Here is a 10,397-nt window from a genome sequence, read left to right on the forward strand (position 1 = left end):
TAGCGGAACTTCCAGGCCATTTGGGCCAATATAATTAGGCTGGGCCGGCGCCACTCGACCACTTATGCCACTCCTAGTTCAGATGAAATCCATGACTCTGAAACGTAAAGCTCGTCCCCCCTTTCCCCAAGTAGAAACTTGTTGATACGGCTCCACCAAGAAGTCGTATCTAGTTGGAAAGGAAAGCTCACCGATATTTCCCAGGCGATGCCTGTTAATGGATTAACTTGTTCCAAGAATTTTACTTCCCGAGTGTTGGGTAAGTAATTAAAAACTCTTTTATCAAAATAGCAACCTTGTTGCGAATATAAAACACACCACGGAGCCGGATCCCTCAGGTTTTGAGCGAGTATTTAAATCCCCTTCGAAAGGAGGATCTTAAATATAAAAATGAGTTTTGGGATCCGCCCTAACTTTTAAAATCATTTTGAAGACTCGAAAACATTTTAAAGAATGTTTAGAGTAACACTGATTTAATAAAATAAATCAGTCCCGATATGTTAGAAAATATCTGAATATTATTATTTAAATAATATTCCCATAAGGATGATCCTTATAAAAATAATCGAGGTAGGAGTTTTAAAACTCATACTTGACATGAATACAATAACCAAAGATGTACTTATACGAAAGTATGATCTTTATTTGAATAATCAAAAAAAAAATTGATTATCAAAACATTATTCTTCAATAAAATAAAGAATATTATTTAGTAAATAAGCGGAGTCATAAGTCCTCGAATGAATATTCAAAAATAATATTCCTTAATATGAATAAACGGAGTCATATGTCCTCGAATGACTATTCAAAATAATATTCATTAATTTGAATAAACGGAGTCATAAGCCCTTGAATGAATATTCAAAATAATATTCATTAATAAAAATAAAGTTATCGAATAAACCTTACTTGATTCATAGTTTTGAAAACTATATATATATATATATATATATATATATATATACTCGGGAACATCGACTCCCGGTTTTAGAAAATGTTCACATTTGGGTCCCCTATACTAAGGGTATACGCAATTACTGCTTATCTCTAGCATAGGTATTATGCAACTAATAAGCATTTGAATCAACAGATATATATCAAGATTACAAAACAGACATGCATATATACCATATCACATGCTCCAATATATTGCAAGATTTGCTAATTAACCATCATGCATCTATCACAAGATAATGCATATACATATGTATACATCACAACAACAGTATAACGGATAGAAAACTTGCCTGAGCGACTGGGGGTGATAAATGGCTTGGGACGAGTCTGGTAACCTATAAACAACATATAAGTTGGAATTAAACCAAAGTTGCTTATGAATCTATACTTTAACAAATTAGACCCTAACGTTCGCTTTTGTGCTTAACGATTCACTTAAGTCGCTCGAGTACCCTCGGCTCCATCATTTTTAATAAATTAACCATTAAGGGTTTTAAGGCGATTCTTTTGCGAGTACCCTACCAACTGCCTAATACACTTAACATAATTGTTTCATACCCCAATTAGTCATTTAAAGTCCTTAACCAAGGTTTCAAAGTAAGGCGAGGGGTAAGGGTTCGGTCGTGAAACGTCGTTACTTAAAACGGTCATTTCTCCTAAACCGTACATCGGATTCAAGCGAACCACATATCAAAACGAAGCTCGTAACATGAACTATCTAATCATGGCAATGGTCAAAACCTAACAGTGAGTTCATGGGTCCTGATGTTAAGAACAAAAACAGTCTAAAGTAAATCGGGCATTACGACGGCTATGTTTACGCGATTACCAAATTTTATCCTACTCCAAATCAACCACAAATCAATCACAATTCAACCATACAACCAAACTCCATCCACACTACAACAGCCCCAACACCTCAAGTTTTCCAATTTATATTATTCTCAAACATGAACTAAAACTATTCTTAAGTTCATTAACTAATAACCAAGATTTACAACTACAAAAACATCACAAAACCAACTAATCTCTACATATTCAATCACCATGCTTCTCATGAACTATCATACTCATAATAAGCTCTTAATATTCAATAACAATGCTAGGTTAAGAGATTATACCTTCCTTGGTGAGTAAGAGTAACTAAGGAGCTTGGAATCACCCTTGAAACTCCTTACCAAAGCTTAATCTAACCAAAAACACAAGATCAAACAATTTAAATTTCTTGAAAACACTATTCACTCTCTTCTTAAATGATTTATTGAAAGAGATTGTGAAGGAATTTGGAGCTTAAACTCCTAGGATAGCCATAACTAATCATAAGGAACCTTGGATAATTACCTTGCAATTTAACAATGGTTGGATCTTGGATTTTGAAATTTTCCTCTTTCAAAAAGAAGAAAAGCCGAGAGCTTCTCTTGAATAATGAGAGTCAACTTTGTTTTTGTGTTTTTTGATTTATTTGGCTTGGTTGATCCACTTTTGTTTTGATTTATTACCTTTTAACCATGGTGAATTTTGTGTGGTTTATAATCAACCAACCTTCCTTCCTTTTTGGTCATGCTTAGGTCATCATTCTTATGTCATCTTCCCATGCTTTTCCTCTTCTTATTGATTTGATGACATCATCCTCACTAACCTCTTTGATTAGCTCCTAATTACTTGGCTAATGACCGCTGATCTGTTATACGGTTCGCTTAACTTTCATTTTCGTTTATCGTTTGAGGGATCATACCCGGGATCTTATTACTTGGGTTCCCTTAACCTTTCTCAATACATTATATTCCTTTTATGATCCTTTCTTATAATACTTGAATTTAAATCCTTTTTATCCTGTTCCCTTATACTCAATTCTTTGGGTATCTGGTGGATTTTCGGGAAAAATCAAAGTGTTCGAATTTGGATTCTGACGATCTTTACATACACTTATATCCCATATAAAGTACTAATAAGATCTCAGAATAACAATAGAAGAACCCCTACATAGTGTGGCATGGAAAGTTTTCTTATTCAGCATAATCAACAAAACACTATTCATAAGGGTTACTAAAAGTTCAAAAATTTTGGGGTTATTACAGTTTTGGTGTTCCTTTGAGATATCTAAAAATTCTCTTAATAGCCACTAAATGGGATTCTCTAGGATCAGCCTCAAATCTAGCACAAAGGCAAGTAGAAAACATTATATCTGGCATACTGGATTTAAATTTAAGAGTGAGCCAACCATGCCCTTATAGCTTGAAATATCCATAGACTTTTCAGTAGTGTTTAATTCAAGTTTAGTTGCGATGGTCATATGAGATTTTGCAGATGTGCAACCCATTAAGTCAAACTTCTTTAAAAGATCATAAATATATTTGGTTTGACTAATGAATATTCCATCACTAACTTGCTTAGCTTGTAAACCAAGAAAGTAAGTTAGTTCTCACATCATGCTTATTTCATATTTACTCTGCATCAGTTTGCCAAACTTTTTACAAAGTTTTTCATCTGAAGAGCCAAATATAATATCATTTACATAGATTTGAACAAGTATGGTAGAGCCATTAACATTTCTAAAGAATAAAGTTTTATCAACAATACCTCTTGTGAAATGATTTTCTAAGAGACTCTTTGACAAAGTGTCATACCAGGCTCTAGGTGCTTGCTTCAGTCCATAAAGTGCTTTTAAAAGATAGTAGACATAATCTGGAAAATTGGGGTTTTCAAAACCAGGAGGCTAACTGACATAGACTTCATCCTCCAAATCTCCATTCAGAAAGGCACTTTTAACATCCATTTGATAGACTTTGAAATTGGCATGGGCTGCAAATGCTAAAAAAATTCTGATGGCTTCAAGTCTTGCAATAAGAGCAAAGGTATCATCAAAATATATTCCTTCTTGTTGACAGTAGCCTTTAGCAACCAATCTAGCTTTGTTCCTGACTAATATGCCAATTTCATCCATCCTATTTCTGAATACCCACTTGGTGTCTAAAGGATTCTTTCCTTTAGGCTTGGGTACCAGTTTCCAAACTTTATTCCTTTCAAATTGGTTTAGCTCCTCATGCATAGCTAAGACCCAATCAGGATCCAACAGAGCTTCTTCTACCTTTTTAGGCTCTTCAGTGAGCAGGGTAGAATCTCCAGTCATGTGCCTTGAGCACCCACTATCTAAATACCAAATATTCTTTCTGTTTCCCTGCACACAGGAAAATCAAATCAAGCTGATTTTGGTAACCTAGTTTCCTTGGGTCCTGTTCTGTTAGCCTTTTTCTTAGGTTTCTTAGGCCTGTCCTCATTTGACTATTCATCCTTAGTCCTTTGAGTAGAACCTTTGAAACCATTCATCATTACAGAATTATCATGCACAAGCTGATTTACATGGAAGGGCATATTTTGTGCAAACATGTTATTCCAGTAAGGCATGCTAAATGGCATTCGAGGCATACTAAATGCAGCATAATAAGGATTTTGTACAAATGGCATATTAGAAAATTGTGCATTCAAATTAGATGCAGGCATAACATTCACATGCATGGTAGACATGTTAGGAAAAGAATGAGGTGCAGACATAGGTGTATGCGTAGCAAGTTTGCAATTAACTGACAAATGAATAACACTACCATACTTCAAACAGGTTTTTCTATGTGCATATTTATCAGGTGCATAGTTGTTATGTTTGTTAATTCATACTTTCCTATTTCTATTGTTTTTCTTTTTAGATTCTTCTTTAACCTCAATTTTCTCCAGTCTATCATTAATTTGCTTGATTGACAGATGGCCTACATTGACTCTCTTGTTCTTTTTCACTTGACTTGTTTCTCTCTGAACAAAGTTCTTGGAAACTGCTCCATATTTTTCATTTAGCTTAACCAGCTGGGATTTTCTAACTGACTTTCTTTCACTCAACAGATGTGGTTCCTTGTCTTTCGACGGATAATTCTTTTGATCATTCGACAGATAACATTAATCATCCGTCGAATCCACATCCGTTGAAAGTCCTTCTTCCAAGTTGGAATTCAGTTTCTCTTTGCTCTTTTTCCAGACTTCATCACAAAAGGATTCTATACCTTAAACTTTAGTAATTTGAGCATGAACATCTCTGGATGATTTCCATACCTTGATTACTTCCTGTTCTCGTTTAAGTTACTTTCCTAAATTCTCCTCTTTTTTAAGGATTTTGTTAGTTTATCTTTAGCAATCTTGCATTCTATCTTCAGTTTCTCAAACTCAACAAATTGAGTTTCTAACATATTGTTTCTTTCACTTAAAAATAAATTGTTCTCTTTAGTTTTAGTATTTTCTTTAGTGAGAGATTTGAGTGCAACACACAGATGATATAGTTCAGTAGACATGTCATTTATAGCATCATTACACTCAGCTTGAGATAAATGTGTTAGATTAGTGGATATTACCTGACTACTTGAAGAACTAACTTATGTTTCATCTAATTTGGCCATCAGGGCTAGATTGACATAACTTGTATCCTCATCTTCACTCAATCCATTAGCAGCCCAGTCATTTTCTTGAGTTGGAAAGGCCCTTTCATTTTGTTTGAGCAAATTAAAGTACTTTTTTTGTAATCCACGGGCTCAAACTTCTTTTTGTCAGAATCGGGCTTTTTGCATTCACTTGCAAAATGATCACTCAAGCCATACTTGAAACATTTGAATTTTGACTTGTCAACCATGTTTTTGTTTGGCTTGGTTTCTCCAAAATTTTTCTTGAATTTAACCTTGGCAGACCTTCTGGATAGAAAAGCTAGATGTCCATCTATTTCATCCATATCATTTTAACTAAGACGGTCTTCATGTTTAGCTACTAGCCCTTTCCCTTGCCTTCACAAACTCTAGAGTTTGGTGCAGATTCCACAGCTTTAACCTTTATCTCATTCTTTTTCTCTTGCTCAGCAACCAATGCAATGAACCCTCCCATCTTCATTCCTTTCTACAACTTCTCATCTTTCTCTATTTCAAGCTCATAGGTCTTTAAAATCCCATACAGTTTGTCCAAGGTAAATTCCTTGTAATCTTGAGAGTTTCTTAGTGAGACAGTCACATGCTTCTATTCCTTTGGTAGAGATGTAAGGAACTTGAGGTTTGAATCTTTGGTATGATAGATTCTTCCATGCAACTTTAGAGCATTTAGCAGTTTTTGAAACCTACTAAAAATGTCAGTGAGTGACTCACTTTCTTCACTATAAAAATGCTCATATTGCTGAATCAAGAGTTGCATCTTATTTTCCCTTACTTGCTCAGTTCCATCACATATAACTTGAATTGTATCCCAGACATCCTTAGCAGTTTTGCAGTTTATGATGTTCTCAAACATGTCACCATCAACACCATTAAACAAAATATTCATGGCCTTCTTATCCTTATGAACTTGCTCAATATCTGGATCAGACCATTCTACTCTAGACTTTGGGATAGATGGCTCATTTGTTGTAGCAGCTTTCACAGGGACATGAGGACCTTTCTCAATGCAGTCCACATATTTTTCATCTTGAGAAAGAAGATGCAGGTGCATTTTCACCTTCCAGTGGTGATAATTGTCTTTTTCCAGAAATGGAATTTTCACTCCAACATCTTTTATGTTCATCTTGTTAGTTATTGTGATCTTTAAACTCTTAGTTCTTCAATACCTTGCTCTGATACCAATGATTATTCCCAAACAGTCTAACAAAGAATTACAGAAGGGGGGTCGAATGTAATTCTGGCTATTTTTTAAATTTTAAGAACTGTTCTACTATGAATATATAACAGTGTTTGATTTAGCTAAAGTGTGGAATAAAAGTATTGAAGAAATCAAACACAAAGTAATCAAATACAAGTATTTACGAATTTTCTGGTGGATTGAATTTATCCACCAGAGATATATATTGATATGAGAACTCTGTGATGAAAAGTTTGCACACAGCTGCTTACAAGTTGAACTTACAAGTTGAACTTACAAGAACAGAGAAATCTTTACATATATGGCTTTTTCTATTTCTCTGCTAATTGCTTACTAACTTGGATAGTGTTCTACTTGCTACCCTTGGTTTATATATCACCACATTACATGATAAAAAGATGAACAAATAAGACAAACTGTTTCTAGTCTAATTTCATGCTTCTTCATTTCTCCATCCAGCATCTTTGAATATCTTCAGTTAAGCAAGGAAATGAAAATACTTCTTTGTCCCCTAAAATCTGTAAATATGCTGCCACATTTCATTTGCATACAATCAACGCATGTGACTGTCAAGTCACTATCAACTGCTCTTTTGAATTTGTTCATCGGTTGAAACTCAGTTAGATCATCCGTTGAAACTTTGTTGGATCATCCGTTGAGAGTTTTGTTGAACATCCGTTGAGGCTTTAGTTGATCATCCTTTGAAGTCTTGTGGAACATCCGTTGAGAGTCTTTTCACAACAGTTAACTCTATTTCACTTTTACAAGATTACAAGGCATCTAATATTTACAATTGGCCAACCTATCTTGCATATCAATCTAAAAGTCAACATGACTTAAAATATTCTACAACATCTAGTTCTCTAAGGAATTACAATATGCAGAAATGTGCTACTAAACTTATTAATACATAAGCTACCCTTTCAACGGATGTTAAAGTGATCATCCATTGAAAACTACAAAATCACTAAATTAAATCTACTAAGGTTTTTTGTTTAACTTATCATCAAATACATAACATATCTCTAACACAAAATTATCAAATATCTTATGGCACATGTTGATTCGCATCTTGCCATCTAGTTCTTTCTCCCCAACGTGAAAATTTTTGGTCAGCTCAAATTGTTCCACCAGTACAATTAAATCGATTGATGTTCATTATAAGTTTGTAATTATCAATTTGTAGCCATGTACATGTATATGTTTATGACTCGGTTTAATGAGTCCATTTTCCCAAAATCATGGGGAAAAAAAGGCTAGTGAACATATAAGCTTAAATATTTGCCTCATCTTGGCCCTCGTAGTAAAAAATATGAACCACAAATTCATAGGATATATTCATTAATATGTTTCAATAATTGTCAGATATATATGCTGACCCAAAATAGTTACTATGTCACATATACCAGCTATTAATACTCTAAATGAAATTATCCCAGAAGGATAACCTCAATCTATTAATGTGTTTAAAGAACGCCTGAAGCGTGATAAACTCATAAGTTCCATTAATAAAATTCTTGAAAGAGAAAACGGAACAACGGTTTATTATAAATAAATTAAGCACTGGATAATGTGGAAGAGATTTTGGACTTAACAAATGAAAGAAAATATAATGATGACATGGACTAAACCAACTACTATAACAAAATAAGTCATAATTTCTATTCTGAGTTTTATTACAATTTTACTGAATCGGGGCTTAGAGCAACCACAGCGCTCCAGGACCACTTCCCTTATTTTCTGACCCCACGCAGGTGCCACATAAGTGAAAGCAGTCCAGGAAAAGAAATGGTCAAATGTATCCAATGCTGAGCCCGTTTCACCCTTTTTAATAAAGTTTTTTTTCAATTTTGTGGGCCACATAACATATCATTTTTACTAACTTTATTTGGGTATAATTTGTTAGCAGGAGTTAACGTTATTATTTGATTTACTAATAAATGATTTGATCTTTTAATATTGAATTCTAAAATAAAATTATAATATTAAAAAAAGTGATTAAATTTTAAAATTTTAAAATTTTAATTAAAATAAAAATATGTAAATAAAATGCACCATATTATATTAAAACATTGAAAAAAACATCACACGAGAACATCTGAAATTTATAAGTTACAATAAAAAAATTAACGATTATTATGGAACTGTGAGATATGCTCAACCAAGTCATTTTGTAGCTACTGTTTTGAACATATGTTTCATACGGGATAAAAGGTTCTTCACCTAAGTTTGATTCCGACAAACCATTTGTTGCATCATCATAAGTTGGTAGTGGACCAAATTGAGTGGCATATGTGTCCCTCTCGTCTTCAACAATCATATTATGTATTATGATACATGCTCTCATGATTCTCCCAAGATCTGCTCTGTCCAAAAAGCGTGTCGGACCACGTACAATTGCGAAACGGGACTGTAACACACCAAACGCTCGTTCAACATCTTTTCGTTGGCTTTCTTGATACTTTGAAAATAATTTTCTTTTCTCACTTTGTGGACGTGGTATCGTTTTAACGAATGTTGACCATTCAGGATATATTCCATCGGTTAAGTAATATCCCATATTATAATTGTTTCCATTGATAGTAAAATTTACCTCTGGAGCACGACCTTGTAGCACATCATCGAATATAGGTGATCGATCTAAAACATTTAAGTCATTATTTGATCCAGCAACTCCCACAAATGCATGCCATATCCATAGATCAGATGAAGCAACCACTCCCGATTTTTCGCTGAGCCTCATCATAACACGCACCAAATTTCTGAGCACCTTCATTTATTCTTTGCCACCTTTTTTTCATTGCCACAGATCCTCTTTTAATGACACCAGAATTATCTTCTTCACAATATTGATGAATTCAGTTCCAAAATGCATCTGCTTTTTGATCTGTACCGATTACTGGATTAATTGACACATTCAACCATGCACTTATTAAAAGTTTATCTTCAACCCACTTCCACTGACCGGTAATTTCTCGTAAATCATCGGTTTCTTCGCAATCTTCATTTAGATCAATAATGTTTTCGTGACCAAAAGCCGGCATTTGCGATTCTGGAGAATTTTGGATATTGATTGGTATGTGTTGGGTTCCAAATTGTGAATTTGAAAAGAGAGGAAATGAAAATTGATATGAAGAATTTGGAGGATACGAAAATGGAAATTGAGAATTTTGAGATTGTGAAAATTGATATTGAGAATTCGGAATTTGAGAAGTAAAATTAAAATTTGGTGAATTTGAAAAATATGAATTTGAATTTGGATATGGATATGGAAATTGAGAGTTTGGATTTTGAGAATTTGAAGATGGGGGATTATGTGGATTCATTTTTTGGTAGAGGAAAAACGTTGAAAATATTTTTAAGAAATGAAGACATGAATAATAGGGTGTGAAACTTGTATTTATAAGAATAAAATGTTACCGTTTTTTATATGTACGTTAACTATCTATTATTAGTATAACGTTATTATTATTTAACGGCTAGAAAAGCAGTCTGCATGCATAGTAATAGAAAGTAAAATGGCACGACATTATTTCATTTCCCTGCCAAGTTCCCTGCACAACAATTATATAAAATTAAAAAGTGAAGGAAGTGGGACTGCCTACCAAAGAGGGACTGGCCACTTGCTATAGGTTTCATGTAATGCAAGAATTTGCTTATTCAGAGTCCGGGGGTCACTTCACGCGGCCAAGACACCACTTGGGATCGCGTAGTAGTTGGGCTTAAATTTGAGTTCATTAGAACTTTCGGCCAGAAATTTTTTCAGATTGAACAATTTTCAGATT

At 33.9% G+C, this 10,397-nt stretch overlaps 1 protein-coding gene across 1 annotated transcript; it reads right to left on the reverse strand.

The window, feature by feature from the left end:
- Nucleotides 1–8,676: 8,676 nt before the first annotated feature.
- On the reverse strand, nt 8,677–9,388 carry LOC141665600 (uncharacterized). Its single transcript, XM_074471588.1, has 2 exons — nt 8,817–9,388; nt 8,677–8,710 (listed from the first exon to the last, which is right to left on the reverse strand). The coding sequence occupies exons 1-2, from the start codon at nt 9,386–9,388 to the stop codon at nt 8,677–8,679; spliced, it is 606 nt and encodes a 201-aa protein (XP_074327689.1).
- Between the last annotated feature and the right edge of the window lie 1,009 nt (nt 9,389–10,397).

Source organism: Apium graveolens, chromosome 6 (genome assembly GCF_009905375.1).
Source record: "Apium graveolens cultivar Ventura chromosome 6, ASM990537v1, whole genome shotgun sequence".
Classification (NCBI taxonomy): domain Eukaryota; kingdom Viridiplantae; phylum Streptophyta; class Magnoliopsida; order Apiales; family Apiaceae; genus Apium; species Apium graveolens.

What these genes read in the sequence shown, in the direction of transcription:
- LOC141665600 (XM_074471588.1), bottom strand. Translation starts at nt 9,388, where the DNA reads ATGAAGGTGCTCAGAAATTTGGTGCGTGTTATGATGAGGCTCAGCGAA. An exon ending in GGTGAAGAACCTTTTATCCC is followed by an intron (nt 8,711 to 8,816) that starts GTATGAAACATA and finishes TATAAATTTCAG; the next exon opens with ATGTTCTCGTGTGATGTTTT.